General features: G+C 40.7%; 1 protein-coding gene across 1 annotated transcript in view; it reads left to right on the plus strand.

Annotated features, from left to right (window-relative positions):
- The window catches only part of PHLPP1 (PH domain and leucine rich repeat protein phosphatase 1), a 245,757-nt gene that overhangs the window by 205,177 nt on the left and 14,495 nt on the right, over nucleotides 1-26,085 (plus strand). The window contains exons 11-15 of the mRNA XM_075062811.1: nucleotides 5,232-5,432; nucleotides 6,689-6,851; nucleotides 18,380-18,510; nucleotides 23,084-23,188; nucleotides 24,640-24,834. Of these exons, the coding sequence (XP_074918912.1) occupies nucleotides 5,232-5,432; nucleotides 6,689-6,851; nucleotides 18,380-18,510; nucleotides 23,084-23,188; nucleotides 24,640-24,834 (795 nt within the window). The remainder of the gene's footprint in view (nucleotides 1-5,231; nucleotides 5,433-6,688; nucleotides 6,852-18,379; nucleotides 18,511-23,083; nucleotides 23,189-24,639; nucleotides 24,835-26,085) is intronic.

Consider the following 26,085-nt stretch of genomic DNA (forward strand, 5'->3'; position numbering starts at 1 on the left):
CTGGAGATGGACCGATCTCGACTCAGCAGACTCAACGATTCATCTAAGAAACAAAGTTCAAATGGTTACTCTCAACCACCATAATTCCAAGCCCTGCAGCAGGGCGATTGGTTTTCAGCCCTCGACCAAAGACGCCTATTTACACGTCACTGTCCACCGTTTTCTCCGTTTTTATCCTTTGGCTCGACGCATTACCAATACAGAGTTCTACATTTGGCCTTTCCACTGCCGCCTCGAGTTTTTCTCCAAACTTCTAGCGGTAGTACGGCTACCCGGAAACAAGGGTTACAAATATTGCCTTACCTGGACGATTGCCTCTCCAATGGCTCCAACACACGCCGAGGCCTCTCCGCTTCATAAAGATCACATCGAGTGCTTTCAATCCTGGGCCTGCAATAAATGAGAACAAATCCGCACATTTTTAAGTCTTACCCAAGCTGGACTTTATAAAGCAAGCCTCGACTCCAGAACCAGACGGCATCTCTTCCACCGCGACCGTGTCAATACCTATACACTGCTGGCTAACAAGGTTCAGCAGGCAGCCCTCGGGAGCCGCCCGAGACTGCTCTTCACTACTGGAGCACATGGCCTCGGCACTTTCGGTGGTGGAGATGCATGTTCTCCAAATGAAGGTGCTTCCCAGCTGCTGGCCACGGTTTACAAACCAAACGTGCACCAATAAACAAATATGGACGCATACCTTACGCGGTTCAAAGGACTCTGTTCATATGGTGGAAGTCCCTGACAACCTCTGTTCTGGAGTCCCGCTTCTCCAGACTCCACCAAACTGTGAATGATGACAACCGACGCATCCCTCACCGGCTGGGGGGCCATATCTCTCACCCAACAGTAACACCGGGCTGTGGTCGCACTCCGAGACCTCCCTACACATAAACGTTTCTAGAACTTCGCGGCTATCCGGAAGCTTGCCGGTTTTGTTCCTCCCACTAATCAAGAATCAAGCATGTACGCATAAAACAGACAACATTGGCCTGCATGTTCTATGTCAACGGAGGGGACCAAGGAGGGGCTCGTTCCCACTCTCTTTATTCAGAGACCATGAAATCTGGATATTGGTGCCTTGAAACCACATCCAGATATCGCTGTTACATCCCAGGCGTGATGAACACCACTGCCGACGAGCTAAGCAGATGCTTTCGGAGTGGGAAAGGTCAAACCACTCCACACGGCCCAGCCAGATCAGAACTGGTGGCAGCGTTGCTTTACCCTCCCTGGAGTGGAGGCAAGAAGCAGAAACAGTCTCACAAGGAGAGACTTTAACAAGGGTAGGGGGTCCTCCCGCGAGATGCCCTACCCTCTGTGGCTGACAACACCAAGGCAAGGTGCCTGCTTTTTCTGATGCCTCAGCCACAGCTCTCACAGAGCATGAGGCAGGGACCTGACCTCCCAGTCAGGAAGGTCCTTGTCGCTCCTGTCCCCTTGGCCTGCAAAATGGGTCGCAGTGCAGAAGTGACTCTCCTGGGCACGCAAATGACCATGGTGCCAGCAGCGTGGCTCCTCCTCAGCACCGCAAACGGCCGCAGGATCCGCAGCCACTCCTCCCTGGGCACACCAAACGGCCACGGTGCGATAGCGTGCCTCTCCCCGGCACCGCAAACGAACCGCGGTGGCCGCAGCGTGCCTCTCCTCAAATCCTTTAACCCAGACATTGACCACCGCTCATCCCGTCACCAAAGGTTTCCTGATAGGGGCGCCAAACCCTATATCCAGATGTTAAGTCCAGCCTACCCGTCCATGGGATCTTCACCTAGTATTGTCCTGTTTAACTCACAACCCTTTGAGCCTTAGCCACCTGCTCCCTTTTGCACCCTCAATGAAAACAAGTCCCTTTTGGTGGCTGTTTTACCAATCCGCCAGACGGCAGGTGAGATAGCAGCTCTTGCGGCGGATCACCATGTGCCTCTTCTTCTAGGACAGAGTTGTTCTGCGTTTACACGCAAAAATTTCTTTGCAAAGTTCATGCGCCTTTACCTCAATGAAACCCATACAGTTACCACTTTCTCGCCTAAACCCATGCAAACACCTTGAGGCACGATGCACACTACCTCATGTGGCGTTGGGCTTGTCCTTTTATCTGGACAGAACACGACCCTTCAAGGCTTGCCTTGGACTCTTTGTCTCATTGCGGACGTTCCAAGGGCATGGCTACTCTGCTCAGAGGCCTCGAGATGCATCTCTGAGTGCACACGTCTCTGTTACTCAAGATAGGGAACGTTACACCTCCGGCATTGATCAGGACACAATTCCACCTGGATCTGTATTACCTCGTATGCCTTCCTACGCAGAGTAGCCCTTGTCAGACAATCTGTAGGCGGCCACGCGTCTCTCCCACCATACATTCATTACTCACTATGCCCTTACTCAGGCCCCTCTCTGACACTCGATTAGGCAGGGCAGTATTGTTTATGGCATTCCTGCCAGATCCGAAGTCCCTACCTCCTTGAGATACACTGCTTTGAAGTCACCTAAAGTGGAGCACCCACAGGGACATCTCTCTCGAAGAAGAAGAGGAGGTTACTCACCTCATGCAGTAACTGACGTTCTTCGAGATGAGTGTCCCTGTGGGTGCTCCACTACCCACCCTCCCCTCTACTTCGGAGTTGGGGTGGCCTCCGTTGTAGAGAAGGAACTGAGGGTACCAGCCGTGCATGCTCTCTAGTAACACTCTCAGAATGAGTGACAGGTTCCATGCATGCGTGGCCGGTAGGAGTACTGCTGCAAAAAAATCTCCGATTGAAGGCGCAGGGGCGCACTGACACCTAAAGTGGAGCACCCACAGGGACACTCATCTCGAAGAACATCAGTTACTGCACGAGGTGAGTAACCTCCTCTTCCAGTTTCGACCAGCTCTACTGCCTTAGAATTGCTGCGTGCAAATAGCTTAACCTCTCTGCTTTAGGGTTTCTGCATAGTTACTGTGTGTTTGGATTCATGCAGTAATACACACCTTTGCTACAGGGGCACTTAGAGCCTTGCATATTACAAGAAATGAAGTAAAATAGCCGGTTATCCCTTTTATGCCTGCAGAACTTGTTCCCCAAGAAAGCACTACTCCCCTCCACAGCACAAGTCAAATCCCCATGAAACCCCACTCTCTGCTGCAGGCCTTGCAAATGTGTGTGCCTGGCATTGTGCTCTGAAAGTCACCAGAACAGTTTTGGACCAGGTGTAGGGCTGAGACCCCTTCTGCAAGAAAGCTGTACTGCCAGACCTCTCTTGCAAGGGGATCAAGCTTGAGTAGCTCTACTGATTGCAGCAGTAGTAGTGCAGCACAGGAAGTAGGTGGTTGCTCAGTGGTAAGGCCTTAAACCATTTTCAAAACTGACCATTCAGTAATGGTGGCTGCAGGAATGTTTAGGCTTTGTAAATGTTGTTAAATCACTTAGCACCTTTAATTTGAGAATTTTTGATCATACCTGAAAATATAGTGGAGAAAAGAGGAGACTAAAAGAATGCTGTTGCCAACATAAGTTGTTACAGTAACATCTCATATTTTAGCGTTAATGTGCATTCTTGTGAGTTAGTAAAGTAATTTGTGTGGTTCAATATGCTTACGCTTTGTAATCCATTTTTGAACAGACAATGTATTTTTGTTTGCTAAAGGATGAAGTCTAGGGGGAGGATTTGTTTTAAAAAAAAACAAAACCTTGCAATCGCAATCTTTTTCCATCAACTCATACAGCTCCTGTGAATAACAAATGAGACTGTTGATTTAAGCTGCGTTTTTCTGCGTTAGTGGACTCCTCTGGAATCTGTGTAAACTAGTTAACCTAGTTTCAGTTCTTCAGAGCTCTTGGAGTTTTTTGTTTTAATGGAAAATTTTTTAATCCCTCAGCATTGTGTGTGACTTTTCTATAGTGTGTAAACTCTTGTTTTCTGTGGACAAGGTTCAATAGGTTGCAGCTGTGAATTCTCCTGGAAATCTGTTTCATTCATTAATAAACCTTAACATTTGGTGTGAATCCCCATGTAGTTGGATGACTAGAGAAAAGCTTATCAATATTTCATACCTTCCTCATGAAATAAATCAGGCAGTATTGCTTCTTCAGTCAGACACAAATACTTTATTTTTTTAATTTGTGTTCTGTTCCCTTATTTTATGGGTACTGACTTGCTTTCTTGTCTACCAAATTAATATAGTTGATCTTCTGTTTCTTGAAAATAACTTGGACTGTTGCAGCTGTCATTTTTCATTAGTTGATGAGAACAGTGCGGTTTGATCTCAAGAGACTGGACGCTGTATATTTGCGCACACACAAACACCCTCATTCTTCAGCAAAGTATGCTCCCAAAGGCAGTCTCTTTGTCAAGTAAATAGTGGGATAAAAGTTCTTCCATTTCTCTTGTAAAATATATGTGGCATTAAGATATTTTTCAAATAAGAATTGTATCTATTTGCCAGATATCCCTTGAGACTACTGTTTGTATCAATATAGCACTAAAATTATTTGAACAAATGAGAGTTCCTTGTCTACAGATCTATGTAGGTAAAGCACAGGCAGTGCAACCTTCTCCACACCAGTGTCAATTGTATCTCATCCCAGGGCTGGAAAAGCTTTTTTGAGGGAGGGAGAAGGACTCAGTTTTCCTGCTTATTCAGTCCTTGGCCTCTCATCTAGGACTGCAGAAATAATTAAGAATGCCAACTACTTGGCTATGAGCACTGAGGGGAGAGGCAGCCTGGTCTGGGGATAAGATGTCCCCATCCATGAAGAACTAGACACATAGGCCGCCAAACAAATGTATAATAGTAACCACTTCTTGTCGCTATTAGTATCTGTCAGATTTTAAACAATGATGTAGAAGTGAAAAGTTTCAACTCCTAAGCCACCCAGCACTTATTGCCAGGTATATCTTTACTATTTACCTGGCAAATTTGTGTAACCAACTTTTCCATGCTGTAAATACAGGTTCCATAATATGTTTCATAATGTACATTAGAAATGCCATCTGTGGTCCAGTGAGTACTAGAAAATGCTTTTTTATCTATGCCACCTCCAAGAGCACAAAGTCTCTCACTACTTAATTTAACAATTTAAATGGAAATTTACTTTACATGTATAAAACTAAACTGTCTTCTGACCACTTTCAGCAATTTTCTGCTTCTGAATGTAACATTCTGTAAATCTCTGGTGGTGGTGGTGGTTTATAAATGAAGACAGATGAACAATACAATAACTCTTAACTACATGTACAATCTTATTTTGTAGCTTGAGAAACTTGAATGTGTCTGCCAACAAACTAGAAGCACTTCCTCCGGCCACCCTTTCTGAAGAGACCAACAGCATCTTACAAGAACTTTATTTGACCAATAACAACCTCACAGATAAATGTGTGGCCTTGTTAACGGGCCACCCACATCTGAAGATCCTGCATATGGCCTACAATCGATTACAGAGCTTTCCTGCGAGGTAAGTAACTTCTTAGTGCTGCTTGTTTCTTTATTAGAAAGCAGCCTTAAGTGGAAAATGCAGAGCATATTTTCATAGCAAGGTTTTGTTCACAAATTGGAGTGTTGCATTTGTTTTTTAAGTGCATGTGTGCGTTGCCTATGCAATGGTGGGTTTGTCCATTGCCACTTGAATCTATGTAACTACATGCTCTCATGTTGTACACAGGAATGAATGCACTTTGTATGTTAATGTGTGCATTTATCTCTAGAGATTGTGTGCTAGTCTCAGCTAAGGAAAATCAGTACACTCTCCTATCGCAGCCACGTTATGGAAATCTGGAAGCTGTTTCCCACATAGTTAGCATAAGTTGGTCACTTTACAGACATACACTGAGGGCTTATCTACATGGCAAAATTGACCACAGTAGTTATTCCAGAACAGCACATCACGTGGATGCTTGTTTTGGAATAACACTGCCTTTTTCCAGACTAGAGTAATGCATTTTCGAAGTGGATTAAACTAAAACAGAAAAAGATACTCTGATTGTGAAATTAGTGTCTGCACGGAGAGCTAGTCTGGATTATCTGTTGCTCTTAAATTCACACCCTACTTTGATCCAGAATGTCTCTTAAGTGTGGACAAGCCAAGTGGAAGGCTGGGGATGCCACCAGATTCCAGAAGGTATATTACATCTGTCATATGTGACATTTCGCGCAGCCAGGCTACTGACACTGGTGCCCCATCTTTCCACTTCTTTCAAATTCTTTCCTTCCTCCCATTGGTACAAAGGCCCTACATGCCGCCACTCGCTAGCACACTGCTTTCAGGGAGTAACAAGTAGGAGGGAAAGTGAGAATACATGTTGCTCTGCAGAGAGCAACAGAATGAGGGGAACTTACCAAGCATTCTGCAAGAGGGAATGGAAGCAGGATGCCAGGGGAAAGGTAAGGAAAGAGCGTAGAGTAGAAAAGAAAAAACTAATACTAAAAGAGGAAAATATGAACAAAAAATAGAAATAAACACTGAGAATTTTTAAATTAAGAAATTAACAATACAAAATAGAACAAATAGACCTTATTATGTAACCTTGCTGACGTGACATAATAGGAGAGATGGCAAACTCTGATCTCTTACAACAGTATGGGCCTACAAGTTAAAAAAAAAAACCAACCCCCCCCCCCCCCCCAAACTACTAAGCTTAGAATTTAAAAATAACAGTAAATATTAAAAAAAATAAAATAAAAATCCTTAATCTCCCTTCTTTCTTTTCATAGTAAAATGGCCAAGCTTGAGGAATTGGAAGAAATTGATATTAGTGGGAACAAATTGAAAGCCATTCCAACAACCATTATGAACTGTAGACGTATGCATACTGTGATTGCTCACTCCAACTGCATTGAAGTCTTCCCAGAAGTCATGCAACTTGTTGAAATAAAGGTATGGAATGGATACGTTTTAAAAAAAAAAACAACACACACAAGTTTTGAAAGGATTCTAGGTGCTAGAAATAGTGTGAATAAATTCCTCAAGAATGAGACCATCATCGTAGTACAGTGTATTTGTAAACAGGCTATGTTGTGTCCTTAAGTTTGTCACAGCAGACATGTACTAGTCGTATATGTGAATCCCAAATCCATCATGCTGCCTAACTCCTACAGAGTTTTACCTTCTGTTGAAATCTGGGCAACTGTTACTGTCATGGGGGGCACCATGCCAGAGGACATGAGGAATTCACTTTGGAATGGTCTGCTTTACAGGAAGGAAGGGCCTGCTAACCAAGCACTCTGAGAAGGTCCTGTCTTCTCTACAAAATAAGTATTAATTGTCTTCCTGTAACCAGGTTGTATGTGTCATGAGTCAGTACTTGTGACCATGACAGCTAACATGTATGGAAATGAATAATATTTAGAGCCAGCCATGTCACTAACTGGTTTTAAAATACTTTTACATGCAATAGAGCAGGAAAGACTTAAGGGGTAATGATAGTATTCCAGAAGAGGAAAGATCTGGCAAATTATTTTGCAATCAACAGTCTCAGTAATATTTTGAAAATTACAGCTCAAGAACACATAGCTTTTTAAAATTTTTATGTTTTGCTTAAAAATAAGTAATACAAACCTGAGTTTTCTTTAAGAGATTCTATCTTTGGAGGAATGCAACAATTGAACGTGTTCAGGAAACTATTGCTTGCCTCGTGTAAACTAAAATTTTGTCTCTTTTCCTGGCCATAATACAGAACTCTAACAGGTCATGTGCTAATTATCCAAGTAGAAAATATTTAAGGTATAATACTAGGGCTCTCAATCACAGTTAACTCAAGCGATTAACTCAAAACAAATTAATTTGATTTAAAAAATCACGATTAATCAGTTTTAATTGCACTGTTAGTTAATAATAGAATGCTAGTTGAAATTTATTATTAATTTATTATAAATATTTTTCTACATTTTCAGATATAGTGTTTTCAATTACAACACAATACAAAATGTACAGTGCTCACTTTATATTGTTTTGATTGCAAATATTTGCACTGTAAAAATAGAGTATTTTTCAATTCACTTCATGAAAGTACTGTAGAGACAGCTCTTTATCATGAAAGTGCAACATGCAGATGTAGAATATTTTTGTTACATAATTCACTCAAAAACAAAACAATGTAAAACTTTGTAGCCTACAAGGCCACTCGGTCCTACTTCTTGTTCAGCCAATCACTAAGACATACAAGTTTGTTTACATTTACGGGAGACAATGCTGCCTGCTTCTTATACGTAATCTCACCTGAAAGTGAGAACAGGCATTCACATGGCACTTTTGTAGCCAGCATTGCAAGGTAAATAAATTTTACATTGTTTTATATTTGAGTGCAGTGTTGTGTAGTAAATAAAAATCTACATATAAGTCGCATTTTACAATAGAGATTGTGCTACAGTTCTTCGGTGAATTGAAAAATACAATTTTTTTTACAGTGCAAATATTTGTAATAAAAATAATATAAAATGAGCACCATACACTTTGTATTCTGTGTTGTAGTTGAAATCAATATATTTGGAAATGTAGAAAATATCCAAAAATGTTTAAATAAATGGTATTCTATTAACAGTGCGATTAAAACGGCAATTAATCGTGATTAATTTTTTTAATCATTTGACAGCACTATATAATACACAGATGCCATCATCAGAGCAGGTTAACTGTATTTATCTTGAGACGTAAACGAGATTGAGAGCAGGTTACTGTTGTTGGACCAAAATGCTTACTATACTACAACCGTTTTTTTGTTTTTGTTTTTTTGGCTTGTGGAATAATATAGTTCTGAAAACAATCTGTATTTTTCAGTAAATCTGGTCACTCAAAACATAGTTACTAAGCTGCTGCTTGATAATGAGCACATCTAAGGATGAGCTGCTTAAGCTGGTTTTAGCCAGGATATCTAAAACAAAAGTTGTGGATTCGGGATACTCCTCCCTCTTTGGAACAATAGCCAGAGGAAATTGAACACAGTTTAAAATTGATCTTTTAATTAAAGGAAGGGTTGGGGTGGAGGGGTGCAGACTTTCCATGGGAAACAGTTTTGACAAATACTATACACTTTTGTGCTTTTAAAAAAAAGAAAATAATGTAAACACACTGATGGGAAGCAAACAGTACTTTTCTTGTGTTTCCGCTCATACTCAGCAAAAGCAGAAAGCCCTATGGAATAGTCAGTCTTCAAAATGCAGCTTTTCTTTTGTAGCATCCTATGATAAAACAGGTTAGCAAGAAAAGAGGGAAAGGATTTGTTTTTCATTTTGTCAGGAGTTGCTTAGGCCTCATTAAAATAGACAAAGCCATTTTTATATGAAAATTTTCCTCTTGGTTTCAGAAACGCTTTATTAGAATATACAACAAAAGATAGGAGAAAATACTGCTCTGGGGTTTTTTCCTTAATGTACAGAAAATACCCAGTTTGTTTTTAGCCTGTTTTACCCAGGTATAAAGAACTTGGTCTCAGTCTAGTTCCCAGTAAATGGGTGTTCACATAACTACCAACCTAGCTAGCACTCTGAACGGAGACGCTCTAGACTTGGCAAGTTTGTAGGCCAAAGTGCCCATAACAAATTTTCTGGACCATAAAAGATGAACCTCAGTTCTCATGGGGGGAACTATCTGTTTGGAGCTTGAACTGCTGCTAATTGCTTTATTTGTTCCTTGGCTATATAGGAAATTCAATCTTCAGGGCTGTCAATAATTTAGCGCCTTAAAAATGTACCTAGCTAAGGGTATGTCTTCAATGCCAGCGTTAAAATGCTTTATTGTGGTTGTGTAGTCACGGCACCCCACAAAGGGAGCTCTCCCAGCACTGGTGTACTGTCTACACTGCCACTTTACAGCCCTGAAACTTGCATTGCTCAGGGGAAGTGTTTTTTTACCCTCCTGAGTAAGGAAGTTTCAGCACTGTAAAGTAGCAGTGTAGACAAGGGCTAAAGTTTCTAACTTGTCTGAGGGCTTGTTTTGTTTCATCTAATTCCTAAATCTTTATATAAAGTCTCATTGTATGAGAGGCACCGTGCAATCATCCATATACTACGATGAATAGTGTGCATGTGTATACCATGTTATAGCAGTAATTGTTTAAGGTATAAGAATGAAATAATGGTGGTGGCATTAAAATAACTTTTAAACATATCACATAACTGCGGGGTTAGATCTTGAATTTCAAATATCATGAAACAGGTGGGTTTTGTGCTTTGTGGTGATCAAGTTGCAGAGGAAAGGTAATGTAGATTATAGAAACCATTTTCACTTATGTTTCAACTTCTGAAGTTATGAATTAAAAATATTCAACGGAGGCATTGAGAGCACAGCAGAGACAGGCTCCCTGTTCCAGGGCCTGGCCCCGAGTAGCCATTATAAAGAGAATCTGGCTTTGGCCTTGGGCTGGAGGGAGCATTCTCAGCTGCTTTGTAGGGATGGTGCATGTGCTGTTGGGTCAGCAACAGGAGCTATGAGCATGGGATGGAGCACACTTAGTGAGGATGGAATCTCTGGAGATTTTGGAAGCTAAAATCAAAATTCTCTGAGTATGTGTGAACTATTTTTCCAGAGGCTTATAAATTGGCCACAACTGGATGAATTTTCACAAGGATGGCAAAAGACTGGTCCCTGAATCACAATTTGATTTAAAAGCCTGTGTGGACAATTGTAAATTGATTTAAACTTATCTTATCCATTTTTTTTAAGCAAATCATTTTAGGAAAGTTGACACACAAGTTTGCATTGACTGAATTAAATCAAATTTGAATCGCACCTTTAGTTGAATTGATCGTGGGGTTTAGTGTGCAGGAGCTGGGCTGTGTTGGTGACCTGTGATATACACATGGTAAGACTAGATGATCTAGCGTTAAACTCTTACTCTGACAGTGCACGTTTTGTGTGCAGATCAGTCCTCAGCAGGGTGTCACTTAGCTGATCAAGAGCATTATCTCTATCAGTACATAAGAAAGTATGTACCTTGATTAGCAGAGGCTGAGTACAGTGCATTTCATAAAACCACCCAAACACAATGAGTTTTCAACTTTTGCTAATTTTTTCTCCTTTAAATTATGGGAATAGTAGTCCTACCAGTAGATGGAGCAGGGGCAGGCAAATTTTTTGGCCGGAGGGCCTCATCAGATTTCCAAAATTGTATGGAGGGCTGGTTAGTGGAGACTGTGCCTCCACAAACAGCCAGGCATGGCCTGGCCCTGCCCTCATCTGACCCCTTTTGCTTCTCACCTCCTGATGGCCCCATCCACACACCCCTGCCACCCCCTTCAACTCCTCCTCTCATTCCTGACTCTCCTCCCGCCCGCCCTACATCATCCAACCACCCCTTCTCCCTGTCCCCTGACCGCTCCCGGGACCCCTGCCCTTGACTGTCCCCTGCCATCCAACCCCCTTCTCATCCTTGATTGCCCCCATTCAACACTTTTGTTCCTCGCCCTCTGACCACCCCGATCCCTATCCACCCCTGCCCCCTTACCGCGCTGCCCGGAGCAGCCACGCCACTGTACAGCACAGATTCCTGGGTCAGGCCGGGCTCTGCAGCTGCGCTGCCCCAGGAATTCGCAGCCCTGCTGCCCAGAACATTGCGCTGCCGGTGGAGCAAGCTGAGGCTGCAGGGGAAGGGGAACAGCAGGGGAGGGACCAGGGGTGAACTGCCTGGAGCAGGAGCTCAGGGGTTGGGCAGGAGGGTCCCATGGGCCGGATGTGGCCCGCAGGCTGTAGTTTGCCTACCTCTGAGATAGAGAATGGATGCTGAATGGTGTCTCCAGCAACATGAGTCATGATGATCCCCTATCTCTAGGGTCTGTGTTGCCTGTATGTAACTGATGGGAATTTCCATGTCGTGTTTTATGCTTTAGAAAATGTATATCTGAGCAGAATTTATTTTTTTTTCCTATCTGTCTTGAATTTTGTTAGCTTGAAAAACAATTTTTTTTTACAAAAAAAGGAGTAATTTCCTAACAACTTGGCTCTGCTTTCTGGGACAAACTAACTGGAATATATGTTCTTGCATATTTAAGCAAAGTTCAGCTGTACTGACTCACCCTTTTGACTGGGTCCAGGTTTACCCTGCTGGGTTCACAGTATGTATTCTAGGCTGAGAGTATCTAACTTTTCTGCTGTAATTACAGGGTGTCTTTCCAGAAATAACTGTTTTGGTTGAATCACTTCATTATATGGTTGCTGTTGGAACACTTGACAATTGTGAAGTTTTCTCCTTGTCTCACTCTCTTGGTCTTTATAGAGATATTCCAGAGTATCAGTGAAGATCTGTTACAAGTAGTAACTTTTTGAAGAAGAGAATCTTAACTTTTGATAGCTGTTCTCTGAGTTATAATAGGTCTCCCACACTAAAGTCATCTTTAGCCACAATTAGGAGTACTGTAATGTGCACATGAGCTGCAGCCAAGACGTGATTCCTAGTAATAGCGCTGTCAGGACTGCTGAGTAACTGCTGGAGCAGTCTCAGAACTACGAGGTTCGTGGATGACTTATGCTCTGAACACTAATCTCTCATACTTTGGAACAAATATATTTAAGATTCATCCTTCTTTGCCTCCCCACTTTGCCTAAACTAATTTTGGAGGAGAGGGAGGTGTCTGCCTGATCGAGTAGAAATCTATATACATTTGAGTAATCTTGGTGCTGTACAAGCTGGGTTGATACTTCTTGCATTAAAATGATACATTGAAGAATCCAAATCTGTGATATGATGGGAATTACCCGTATAGATTTGTTCTTTCTTGTTTGTATATGGAGTAGAGGGAGAGCTAGATTTAACTGAACACCTTGTTATCCTTCGGGATAAGGATGCAGAGAATTTTTAAAATCATCCTAGCATGGCAACAAAAGTTATGCCTGTTGGTGCCAAAGGATTAGAGTTGTTGCAACAAGACATTGCTGTGTTTATAGGTGCTAGGAGTGTCAGAGAGCACTACAACCAGCTAAATCAAAGTTATGTCATAACCTTCAGATGGTCCTGTGACTTCATAGTTTTGGTTTTGTTTTCCATTAAATCTTGAAAGGAGCATGGAATAAAAGGGCAGTGTGTTGACATGGTCTTGAAAAGCCAGAGTGGTAATAAGTAGGGTTTAGGTCTGTCAAGTGATTAAAAATATTAATCCTGCTGTTAAACAATAATAGAATACCATTTATATAAATATTTGTGGATGTTTTCTACATTTTCAAATATATTCATTTCAATTACAACAGAAAAAATAAATGTACAGTGCTCACTTTATATTTTATATTATAAATATTTGCACTGTAAAAAAACAAAAGAAATAGTATTTTTCAATTTCCCCGTTACAGGTACCTTAGTGCAATCTCTTCATCGTGAAAGTTGAACTTACAAATGTGGAATTATGTACAAAAAACACTACATTCAGAAATAAAACAATGTAAAATTTTAGAGCCTACAAGTCCATTCAGTCCTACTTCTTGTTCAGCCAGTCGCTCAGACAAACAAGTTTGTTTACATTTGCAGGAGATAATGCTGTTGCTTCTTGTTTACAAAGTCACCTGAAAGTGAGAAGAGACATTCGCATGGCACTGTCATAGCCGACATCGGAAGATATTTATGTGCCAATGTGCTAAAGATTCATATGTCCCTTCATGCTTCAGCTACCATTCCAGAGGACATGCGTCCATGTCGATGATGGGTTTTGCTTGATAATGATTCAAAACAGTGCAAACCAATGCATGTTCATTGTCATCATCTGAGTCAGATGACACCAACAGAAGACTGATTTTATTTTTTAGTGGTTCGGGTTCTGTAGTTTCCACATCAGAGTTTTGCTCTTTTAAGAGATCTGAAAGCATGCTCCATAACCTGTCCCTCTCAGATTTTTGGAAGGCACTTCAGATTCATAAACTTTGGATCGAGTGCTGTATCTATCCTTAAAAATCTCATTGTTACCTTCTTTGCATTTTGTCAAATCTGCAGTGAAAGTGATTTTAAAACAAACAACATGTTCTGGGTCATCATCCAAGATACCATAATATGAAATATATGGCAGAATGCGGGTAAAACAGAACAGGAGACATACAGTTCTCTCCCAAGGAGATCAGTCACAAATTTAATTAATACATTATTTTTTTAATGAGCATCATCAGCATGAAAGCATGTCCTCTGGTGTGGTCACTGAAACAAGAAGGAACACATGAATCTTTAGTGCATCTGGCACATAAATATCTTGCGACGCCGGCTGCAACAGTGCCATGTGAACGCCTGTTCTTGCTTTCAGGTAACATTGTAATTAAGAAGCGGTCAGCATTATCTCCCATAAATGTAAACAAACTTGTTTGTCTTTATGATTGGCTGCGCAAGAAGTAGGACTGAGTGGACTTGTAGGCTCTCAAGTTTTACACTGTTTTGTTTTTGAATACTATTATGTAACAAAAAAAAATCTTCTTTTGTAAGTTGCACTTTCACAATAGAGATTGCACTACAGAACTTGTATGAGGTGAATTGAAAAATACTATATCTTTTGTTTATCATTTTTACAGTGCAAATATTTGTAATAAAAATAATATAAAGTGAGCACTGTACATTTTGTATTCTGTGTTGTAATTCAAGTCAATATATTTGAAAATGTAGAAAAACATCCAAAAATATTTAATAAATTTCAATTGGGATTCTGTTTAACAGTGCGATTAAAACTGCAGTTAATTGTGATTAATTTTTTTAAGTTAATCATGTGAGTTAACGGCAATTAATTGACCGCCCTACTAGGGATCAATTCCTGAAAAGTAAACTACAATGAATAAGAAGGACCCCAACAGTAGTAGGGGAGGGGAAAAGCAAAAATCTCAATCCATTAGCTGTTGAGATTTCCACCATTTTTTGTTCATCTGAAGGATCCAAATTCTGGTTCGATCCACCTGTGCTTAAATAATGTCAGCAGAGTTGGAATATGGGCATTGGATTTTAAGATCTCCATATCAGGCAGTCTCTGGTTTCAGGTTTTAGAAGTATTACTTTTAATAGGAATTCAATTTAAGCTGTACATACTTTAAACTATATTAATGAAATCCTAGAATTAAAGAGAGGAGAGGGGAGGGGGAACTTTTTAGGCCATCTGATCCTTTTTCAGTACAAAATTGGCATTACAATATAGTCTCAAACGTCTTGTCTACTGTGCATGTTTTTAGATCAGACATGAGCTATCACTGCTATCCTTGAAGATTATTTGACAGATAAGGTGTACTTTCAGTAAAGTTAGCCTGGTACTCAACCTAAAATTTTCCTTTTCATAATTTTTATCCATCTTGCTCTTCTTGCTTTTACTCGCTGAAAATGGAAGTTATATGTTGCCTCTGTCATCTTTTCGCTAAAAGATGTGCATTTAGTGTTTTATCATTTCTTAAGTCAGCCCCTTCAGACCACTAACCATTCTTGTTGCTCTGTTTTGCTACACACCTAAATGCAGGTTCCTAGAACAGGGTACAAATATTACAGTGCTTTCTCACAAGGACCATGCTGTTCGTCCTGGATCCATGTTGATAAGCTTCTGGGTATTCTGCTCAAACTGCATTCAGGGGTTTTGCCAAATATTGTACTGGCCTGTATAAATTTGCTGTCTACTTCCTAGATTCCAAACATTTCCTTCCCATTGTGCATTATTTTTCAGAAATGTACTGACTTTTATTTTTCCTGAGCAAATTTGCTTGATTTTTGTTCTCTTGGGTTTTTTCTCCTCCCTGTGTTTGTTGGTGCCCCCCTTCCCAATATAGAACTAGCTACAAATTTAATATTTGTCTTCAAGATATTTAACAATGTTAAAACTAGGTTTAATATTGATTCCCCTCCTCCCAACACAATACTTTGCCATTTATAACACTTTATTTTAATACCTTTCAGCCAGCTTTCAGTCCTTGTCAGTGCTCATATCCAAGCCAGTTTGAATTGACTCCCAAGTAAGATTTTTTTTTTTTTGTGCCCCACTAAAGTGCAGATCTGTTGCATCTGTTATTTCCTTTATCTAGGGTTTCCAAGTGTCCAGTTTTCGACCGGAACGCCTGGTGGAAAAGGGACCCTGGTGGCTCCAGTCAGCACTGCTGACTGGGCAGTTAGACGTGTGGTTGGCTGCCCACAGCAGGATGCCTGCCCAGCTCTGTATGGCTCCTAGGAAACTGCCAGCATCTCCCTCTGGCTCCTAGGTGGAGGCATGGCCAGGCATCTCTGCAAGTTGCTCCTGCCTGCAGGTACCACCTTCACAGCTCCCATTGGCTGCAGTGTACCTGGCCAGTGGGAGCTTTGGAGCTGGCGCTTAAGGTGAGGACAGTGCATGGAGCCGCCTGGCCATGCCTCCGCCTAGGAGCCAGAGGGAGATGTTCCTGCTTCCGGGAGCTGCCTGAGATAAGTGCCACCCAGAGCCTGCACCCTTGCCCTGAGCTCCGTCCCAGAGCAAGCACCCCCTACTGAACCCCAACCCCGTGCCTCAACCCTGAGCCCCCTCCTGCACCCCAAATCCCACATGTCTAGCCTCACCTCAGAGCCCGCACCCCCAGCCAGAGTTCTCACCCCAGCTTGGTGAAAGTGAGTGAGGGTGGGGGAGAGCAAGCAATGGGGGGGTGGGAGGGCACTCAGAGAAGGGGCAGGGCAAGCATATTGAGTTTTCTGCAAATAGAAAATTGTAACCCTGCTTTTATCTGCTAAGTGGCAAACAATTGTTTTGAAGTCATCCTCTTTTCATGAGTCATTAGTTTTTCTCTGTTTAACATGCATTTAATTTTAAACAACCCCTATCTTTTTAAAAATAGCATAATATATGATGTATACCAGGTGTCGGCAACCTTTCAGAAGTGGTGTGCCGAGTCTTCATTTATTCACTCTAATTTAAGGTTTCGCATGCCAGTAATACATTTTAATGTTTTTAGAAGGTCTCTTTCTATAAGTCTATAATATATAACTAAACTTGTTGTATATAAAGTAAATAAGGTTTTAAAATGTTTAAGAAGACTTCATGAGGGCGTTTAATTTTAAGGTTTTTCACCCCCCCCCCCCCCGACCGGCGGCTAGAACCTGGGCCGTCTGAGTGCCACCGAAAATCAGCTCGCATGCTGCCTTCGGCACTCGTGCCATAGGTTGCCTACCTTGATGTATACAGTAAGCATGGCTAGGATACTAGCATTTATGTATGAACAGCAGACCAGACCCTTAACACAGGGTGGATTTAAAAAAAAAAATTAAAAACAAACAAAAAACCACATTGGATTTTTGTATTTAAATTAAATCCATCTTTCTTTTTTAAAATAAACCTATTTGAAATTTTGACAGCCGACATGAAACCAAAAACTATAATCTTGATTGCTTATATTAAATTTAAAAAAATTATTACAAAGAGTATGTTTGCTGCTGAAGTTTTAAAGAGAGTCAAACCACTGAACTAGTAGAAGCCACTGGCTCAGCCTCTAGAACCAGAGTTTGTTGAAGGGCTAAACCAGCTTTTGACAGTAGTTGCCTCTTCTGCAGGTACGGAGAGAGTATCTTTTTCATTTCAGTTTTCAACTGGTTCAGTTCAGTATCTAGTTCATTTAAAGTTGAGAAACCAACTGGGAGGCAGGAAAACTTGTTTTTCCTCTTCCAATCTGAAAGAAAAGTAAGTATGAGAGAAAAAGATCTGCTAGCTCTAAAATCTTGAAAGGTATGGTAATCAGAAACTATCACGTCAGTTAATTAATACAGATAATACTTCCTTTGTTATGTTGCTTAGTTTCAAATGCAAAACAAATTTTATTTTTTTTGTATGTATTCAGCATGCTGAAAGTGGTTTTATTTGACTAACCCAAATTTTTAAATGCTGTTTTTGTGCATTTTTAATTTAATTCCAGTTTCCATTCAAGTAGAGCTCAACACAAGTCATGAGTAAATAAAACAGTAATTTAGTAAAGAGGAAGTGCATCATTCATCATTTTCTAACAAACACACAAAAATTAAGAAACTTGTATGTTAAGCTATGTAATTGCTTAAATGTGTATGGATATAGTGTATCTTCCTATTCAGCAAAAAGTACCATATTTAGTGGAAAGGGCATACTTCATTTAAAATCAACAAATTTTAATGGTTACAAACCTGTGAGAATCAACTTCTCTTTATGAAAATAAATAAAAAGTACAAATGCAAAACAAACTTAAAATGTATTTAAATTATAGTTTCCTGGTTGCTAATTTAAATCAATCCACCTGTGTTGATCCATTAAGACTAGTAAGAAATGAGAGAGGCGCAAACATATTTTCAGGTGTTCTGTGATATCTTGAAAGATTACAGAAGAATTTTTCCTACCGCGTTTAGTAAGAAAGAGCTTTATGTAAATGGATGATGCAGATTTTAGATTTAGTCATTGTCACGTATAAGGCATGTTTACTTTTAATTTAGCCAGAAAGTTACAGGTCCCTCTCCAAGTTCTCTCCCTCTCTTTTGCCACTTCTTTCTGCAGTGTGTGGACCTGAGCTGCAATGAACTGAGTGAAATCACGTTACCTGAAAACCTGCCTCCAAAACTACAGGAACTAGACCTGACCGGAAACCCCAGACTAGTCCTGGATCACAAAACCCTAGAGTTGCTGAAGTAAGTAAAATGTCTTTTTAATAATGCAGGAGGCAGAATGACTCCAAAGGCACGTGGGACAAGAACCCAGTACACAAGTGTGAGACATACATGTCTTTTCAAGGAGTACAGCTTTTTATTGCCAGAGGGGGGGAAAAGACAACATGTGTAGGTAATTCAGAAAATTAAGGCTTCTCTAAACAGAATTATTTTCCCCGCACACAAATACAATTGCTGTCAATACCATTCCTAATCAAAACCAGCTCTAACTACTATGGGGCTGATTTGGCCTAATTTTTCAATCTGTACATTGGATCCCAACAAAATACATTAGTTTATTCCACTACTGAAATGCATATACCTTGAAACTATTGGTTTCCTCCCTTGTCCTCCCACTGTCTCTTGTCACAATCCTGTGCTTCTTTCCACTTGACTCCGCTTTGTATGACTTTCCTGTGGTACTTACCCTCTCCAGACTTGTGGCTTTTAAAGACCCACTTCTGCCATACTGCCTGCAGTGAAGCTTAGTTGTCTTGTTTGGGTTCTTTCTGTCCTTTTATCGTGAGCTCTTTGGAACAGGGATCATCCCTTATTGAATGTCTGGATGAATTATAGGTGCCACCATAAATAATTAGGTTGGCGCATGGATAAGCAATTTATTTTGAGCCTATATTGATTCCTTCCATAGTGTTCTGGGTTTCCCCCTCAGGGTGTAGGTGTAGGTGTTATAATGGTTCTGCCTTCAAGCCTCTCATATTCTTTAACATCCAGTAGGCCAGAGCTATCTACACCAACACTGAGGCTCTTTGCCTGCCTGATCCTTCCAGCCTGTTAGCTGCTTAGAGACCAAATAGGTTCTGGGAACAGTTTAGATTTTTGTAAAGGTTAAGCAACTGTTTATGTAACTCTACTTTAAACAGTTTTCAGACAAACAGTGCAGTATTAAATTTCACCTGTCACAAGTGATGCTTGTTCACATTAAATTTTGTTAACTTTTAACAATTAAATCTTGGTACCTTATTGCATTAGACTAAACAGAGAAAAATTATTTAAGACCAGTAACCTAGGTTAAATGGGAATTTAAGGCAAGTGTTTGATAGTTGAAAATAAATGTCAGTATTATACAGCGAACAAGGCAAGTGAACAGGAAAACTTATCCTTCTCTATTTTAGGAGTTACCTTAACACAACAGCAGTACAGAAATATGTCTCTGTTCTGCAGATGACTTCTGAGGATGGTAATTGAATTATGCTTAATTCTATTACAATGGCAAATTTCTCTAATCCACATATGGATGACAAGTGCAGTATGTGCAATAGAGAACTACCATGTAGATTGCATGTTGATTTTTAGTCCTAAAAGTGCTACACCTAATCACGTAGAAATGTAATTTTAGCACTTTTACTGAAAGCACTCTGCCAACAATGTGAGGTTGCTGTTACCCTCATTTTACAGATGAGTACTCTGAGGCATAGAGTTTATGGTTTACCCAAGGTCAGCAGTCTAGCAAAACCAAGAATCGAACCCAGGTATTCTCATTCAGTCCTCTGTTGTAATCACCAGATAGCCTCACTCTTAAATACAAGGTACATTGTTCACCAGAGGAAGATTTATCAGCCAATAAATTTTCACCGGTGACCCTTCATTTTAAATTTATTTATCTTCACTAAAACTTCAGTATATTAAAATTGAAGGAATTCTTAATCTAAATTGCTTTTCACTGTTTAAGTAGTTTGTTCAGTTTCTGCTTCTCAGTTTGGACAATGAAAACAGACTAGACAATTTTACTACAGTCCTTATCAATTTCTTGTCACTTTCAGGCTACCACAGTGCTGCAGTTTTTAAGTTGGGAGAAATGCAAGAGAAATGTCTTAATTTACAAACTCTTTGCACTGATGTATTAGTTTTTTAAACTTTATGGAAACTTGTCTTCTGGTTTTAAGATTATTAAAGGAGCCAAATGTTGGGTTGCATTTGACCTGATGCTGTCCTTCTAACAATGCATCACAAGACCCAGATCTCTCCATGAGAGTTTTTAATATCTCCTGTGTTGATCTCTCTCACACACACACACGAGAGAGAGAATCTCATAGCAAATAAGTAAATAACTTAGTGCAAGTTGATAAATTAATTGGTTAATAACATAGTAAAAGCATCCTGATTGGTTAATATCTTAGATTACTTAATTAAATCACAGTGTTTTAATAGCATGTGTTGCAAAGAGCCACAAGAAGCACATTAAAGAGCCACTTGTGAGTGTCAGTCTGAGTAGCACTGGTCTAATAGATGGTTTGCTGGCAAAGGACCATTCTTTCCCTTCTGTCCAATTACTGAAGATGCAAAGGAGTCACTGCTGGCTGTCAGAGATGTAGTGGAGATGTGTGAAATTTCTCATTTTATGGATTTGGTTGGTGACAAAAGATCTCATTGCTTAAAGAAAGTCTTTTGTAGATCTAGGTGTTGATGGCACTGACTGGAGTAGAATTCTGTTCTGAGCAGATCACAACCAATAAGTTTCGCTAAACACACTAGGAAGTAACTCTCTGAAGAGGGAATGATAAAAGGGTGGTGAGGAGGATCCAAAAAAGGCCAGTTTAGGATCCAAGGTGGGAAGTAATGCCATCTTGGAGTGTACAAGAGCCTCCAAAGGGACAGAATTAAACAAACAAAACTGCTACAGGCCTAGATCTGGTATAATCTTTTCTAAGTGTGAGACGTGGTCAAAGGTAAAAGAGATAATAAATAGGGCATGAAAATGCAGACTTTTCCCCTGTCTTATGTAACCCTCCAAATTAAGTTTTGCATAAAACTAATAGTTTCTGAATTCAAGTCTAGTCATGACTGTCCTCCTTAGCTTTATTTTGTGGGTGTATTTATGCACTAGAAGATAATCCTAATTGCCTTTCAATAGAGGCTTACTATATTGCAAAAATAGTGTTTTTTATAATGTACAGGAAATATGCAAATAATTCTAAAGAAGTGATCCTCTTATTCTATGAAACTTTGAGACTGGGAGTTGGAATTTCTCCAGTACTGAATGCTACTGCTAAATGCCATGAGAGTCCTTGTTCTGTCAGTGCCAAAGGGGTGAGAGGATGGGAAATTCAGTTCTCAGAAATCCATTTGGATCCAAGTTCCTGCTTCCTGGAAAACAAGTGCAGTGTACACAAGCCACTTCAATATCTGCTGTAAATTGCATTTGCATATAGTTTATACAGAACTGCAAGTAGCATTACTTTAAAACAGGTCTGTTTTTTGTTTCTTGATCAGTGACCATTCTTATCAGGTATATTAGAAGTATGCTAAGTTTTCCTTCTGTCTGACACTTAGAGGAGTATAGAACCCAGAGACTATTATGTAAACATCAGTAGTTTGAACATTACTTGGAGTTTTCGTTTGTTTTTAATGTGCTCTGGGAAGTGCATATCCTACTTATTTATTTGTGTAGGAAAAGACTCTGACCCAGATACAGCAGCCCTAATTTAAGTTGTTTGAAGAAGAGTTCCAAGGCCATACAGATTGTGCACATACAATTTCTTAATGTTTCACAGTTTTAACAGGCAGTGAGGGTTTAAGTAGGGAGAAATGCACGTTTAAATAGAGTAAATAGTCAGACCTTTTGTGTTTGTCCTTTTCGTAATGCATTTGTATCACTGAAAGGCTCTGGTGCCTTTGAAGATGTTGCATTATGTGGAGAACTTGCTTAACTGCCAATGGAGCAGAACAACAGGGAGTCAGATTTTTTCCTCCACATACAGTAGTAGTATGAAAAGACGGGTGCGAACTGATGGGGTTGGCCCCTTTTAAAAGATGTATTGTGCTGCATACCATTTCAGATGTTCGAAATTTGGACCAGAGTTTACACTGATAGTTAATCAGAGGGAGGAGGGATCTAATACCCTAAGTAAAAGCTGCCACTCCAGAGTGAGAGGGAAGAGAATGGCAATTCTTATAGCTAGAGCACAGACCTGAAGGCACCCAGAGGGGAGAGCACCCTCATATAAGCTTTTAGGCATTTTCATAAGAGGTTTTAGAACATTGCTCTATTATCCGCTTTTGGCTTAGGTGGAAGGGGGGAAAGCTGGACATGGTGATATGGGAGCATTTATTTTAATACAGTAAAAATCGAAAGCAGAAAGATCTCATTCTGGAAATGGATAAAAAATGCATAAGTTAGATAGGATGTCCCCCCATAGCTCCTCTCCATATCTTCTCAGGCCAGTGGCACATTCTGCTTGTGTTTTCTGCAGAGTGAAGGTTAAGTTTCAAACAGCTGAGAAAAGAAAAGACAAAGTTATCGCAAACAGGAATGAAATAGACCTGCATTGGACTGCTTATTGCTTGTTCTTTTCCTGTGTGTATTCTGACGGATAACATTCTACGCTTTCTATTAAGCGTTTCCCCTTACAGGGACGCTTCGTTTTCTTAAATGTAGTCTTCTTAGAGTATGTGCAATGTGCCGCAAGTGGCAAGTGACTATGATTGGGACAATAAAAGCTTCCTTACAATTTTAAGATAGCAGTGACTTTAAGCTAAATGTCTGTAATATCTTAAACAATTTATTGGACTTTTTTCTTTTCCTTTCTCATTGCAGTAACATTCGTTGTTTCAAGATTGACCAACCATCAGCTGGTGATGCTTCAGGAGCCCCAGCAGTGTGGAGTCATGGTTATACTGAAGCTTCGGGAGTTAAGAACAAGTCAGTACTAGTTTGGTATTTGCACAGAGGTGTTCTGCTGCTAGAACACATCTGTGTTTAGTTTTGTTTTTTCTAAGGCCCTACAAAGAAACTCTTTTCTTAGGAGAAAGTTAGTTAGGGACATCTGTCTCACAAGCAGAGGCCATGGCATGACTTATCTCCGTAAACTAAGCCCCTGCCTGGCTCTCATATTTCTTCTTTGTTAAAGAAGTTGCTAAGATACGAGCGTTACTGATGCATTTTGTCTGTATAAGACTCCAGTATTTGCAAAAGACGCAGGTGCTTAAATGCAGGGCCGGTGCTACCATTTAGGCAGCCTAGGCAATCGCCTAGGGCGCCAGAATTTTTGGTGGGCAGCATTTTGGCGGAGGGGGCGGCAGGCGGCTCCGGTGGAGCTGCCGCAGTCATCTCTGTGGACGCTCGGCTGCTCGCGTGGCTCCGGTGGACCGGCCGCAGGCACGACTGCGGCAGCTCCATCGGAGCCGCGGACCACTGGACCCTCCACAGGCACGACTGCGGCAGCTCCACCGGAGCAGCAGGACCAGCGCGCGGGGCGGTGAAATTGCCATCCACCTAGGGCATTCAAACCCCTAGCACCGGTCCTGCTTAAATGCATCTCTGCTCTTTGAAAAGCCACTTTCTTTCGCTGAAGCATGTTCCCAAGCTTATCAGGGGTGGCTTAAACTGTGCATATTCCTACACCACTGGCTGGTCCTTTTTTTAATGACTAAAGCAGCCCTTGACAAATAACATCTCAGGGTCGGAAGGCTTCCTCCTTAGCCCCGATAGCTTAGTGGAAATGGAGGTGTAAACCTGCTTTTCTTTGTGAATTTGTAGATTTTCATATTACTGTCTGACAGCTGTTGAGTTGGTCTTACTCCAGATGTCAGTCAGCATGCATCCACGTCATAAAACCCATGTCATAGCTTATCCCATGTTGCCAGCCCAGAGGGGCCAAGATCTTGTATGGTCTGAACTACCCTCTCACTCCTAAAGGCACTTATTTCCATACCTTGATGAAGCATGTTCAAGGGGGCAGTATGCAGAATCTTGCTTTTCAGCTTCCTGTGATCACTTTTCATGGGTAAACTTAAGAGTAAACAGTGCAGTAGCTTTCTCAGTTTTTACTACTAAATTTTTTTTGAAAATCACAGAAATAAAGGCTGCACTTCACATGCCAGAAAAGTTGAAAAATCATTAGGGGTCTCTGTTTCAACCTCTTAGTTGCTCTCTCTTTGCATGGAATTTAACAGTACTATAAATGCTACTTGTGTTGTTCACTACCAGGATCTGAAGTGAAAGTTTGTGACGCTTATTATAATCTGATCTTCCTTCAAGCTGCACATCCTGGTCAGAACAGTGAGGGAAAAAATTGAGGAGTATTAAAATGATGATCTGGTACAAATGCTTACTTATTAAAAACCCATTTCTGGTTTTCTCTTTTTCCTCAGACTGTGTGTGGCAGCTCTTTCAGCCAATAATTTCTGTGACAACAGAGAGGCCCTGTATGGAGTCTTTGATGGTGATCGCAACGTGGAAGTGCCCTACCTTCTGCAGTGTACAATGAGTGATATCTTGGCAGAAGAGCTACAAAAAACAAAGATTGAAGAGGAATACATGATCAACACTTTCATCGTTATGCAGAGGTTAACCCCAGATCTTTTAATTTTTGTCATATTCCTCCATATACTGATCAGTCAGCGTATTTGCTTCTATCCCAGAGCTGTTTTTTCCACTGTTTTCTAAATGATTTTGTTTGCTAGCTTGTTACTTCACATTCTTAATTGTTTGTTTTTTTTTAATTGTGACCTGTTGTTGTACACATGTCCTAAAATGTTCATGACCAAGGAATGAATAGTTTCTCTTTTCCGAGATGTGCTTAATTTCTTTAAAAGTCTCATTGTTCAGAATTGCTTATATTTAAAATAGTGATGTGACTTTTCTTTCCGGAGACTGATCATCTTTAAACATCCCCCCTCCTACAACTTGCAAAGCTCGGCATGTTTCAGCCTGTCCCTCTGCACCAGTTCAGATGATCATAAACATCAAAACTGTTGTTGAGGATATCCATTCTAACGGTTTAACTGGATATTTTCAACCGTAAAATTGAATTCTTTGAGCCAGGCATAAAGAGATGGTGCTAGAAGTATGATGTAGTAAGTATTTTTGGTTATTTGAAAACCAGTGTATGCTGCTGTTGACAGTATAAGAGACTGTGCCTTGGAGAATAGAGTTGAATGAAGAGGATCAGACAAAAGGGAAGGAAGAGGTAGGGAAAGCAAAGGAGAGGACATGCAAATAGGCTTGACTACACGGCCTCACAGTGTGGACTGCGGAGGTGTGAATTGCTGTGTATGGTAAAGGACTGTGTAAATATGAACTAGGCCCCTTCTAGTTTGTGCTAGCAAGGTCTACACTGGGCAGTTACAGTGCAACTCTTCCGTGCACGCTATGACCTCCATAGCCCGCACTGCAGGGCTATGGATTCCTATGCATTAGGGCTTCTTAATATTTGTCAGTCTCTTCCTGACATAGAAGTGGATCTTTTCAGGAAGCAAGAGCAATAAGATCAAACTGAACAACTGTACACAAGGGAAAAGGGGGGACTTGGCCCTTTGCTTCTGTAATACTGTGCCTCCCCATTTTTATCATTGCTTGGGATATTGCCTCACTCTGACAGGTGTTGGAAGTGAATCCTGCAGTATGATTAGAATCCTAGGTATGAGGCAGGGAAAGTACCTAATAGATGTCCTTGCCCATCCCTGTAGTATAATTTCAAGGAAACTTAGTTTTTCTGCAAAAAGATAGTTCTTTACACGTGTCTCAAAGAATAGGCTAATCAACATTTCGTAGAACCCAGAAATAGTAATGGTTCTTCTTCGAGTGCTTGCTCATAT

Source organism: Chelonoidis abingdonii, chromosome 2 (genome assembly GCF_003597395.2).
Source record: "Chelonoidis abingdonii isolate Lonesome George chromosome 2, CheloAbing_2.0, whole genome shotgun sequence".
NCBI classification, from domain to species: domain Eukaryota; kingdom Metazoa; phylum Chordata; order Testudines; family Testudinidae; genus Chelonoidis; species Chelonoidis abingdonii.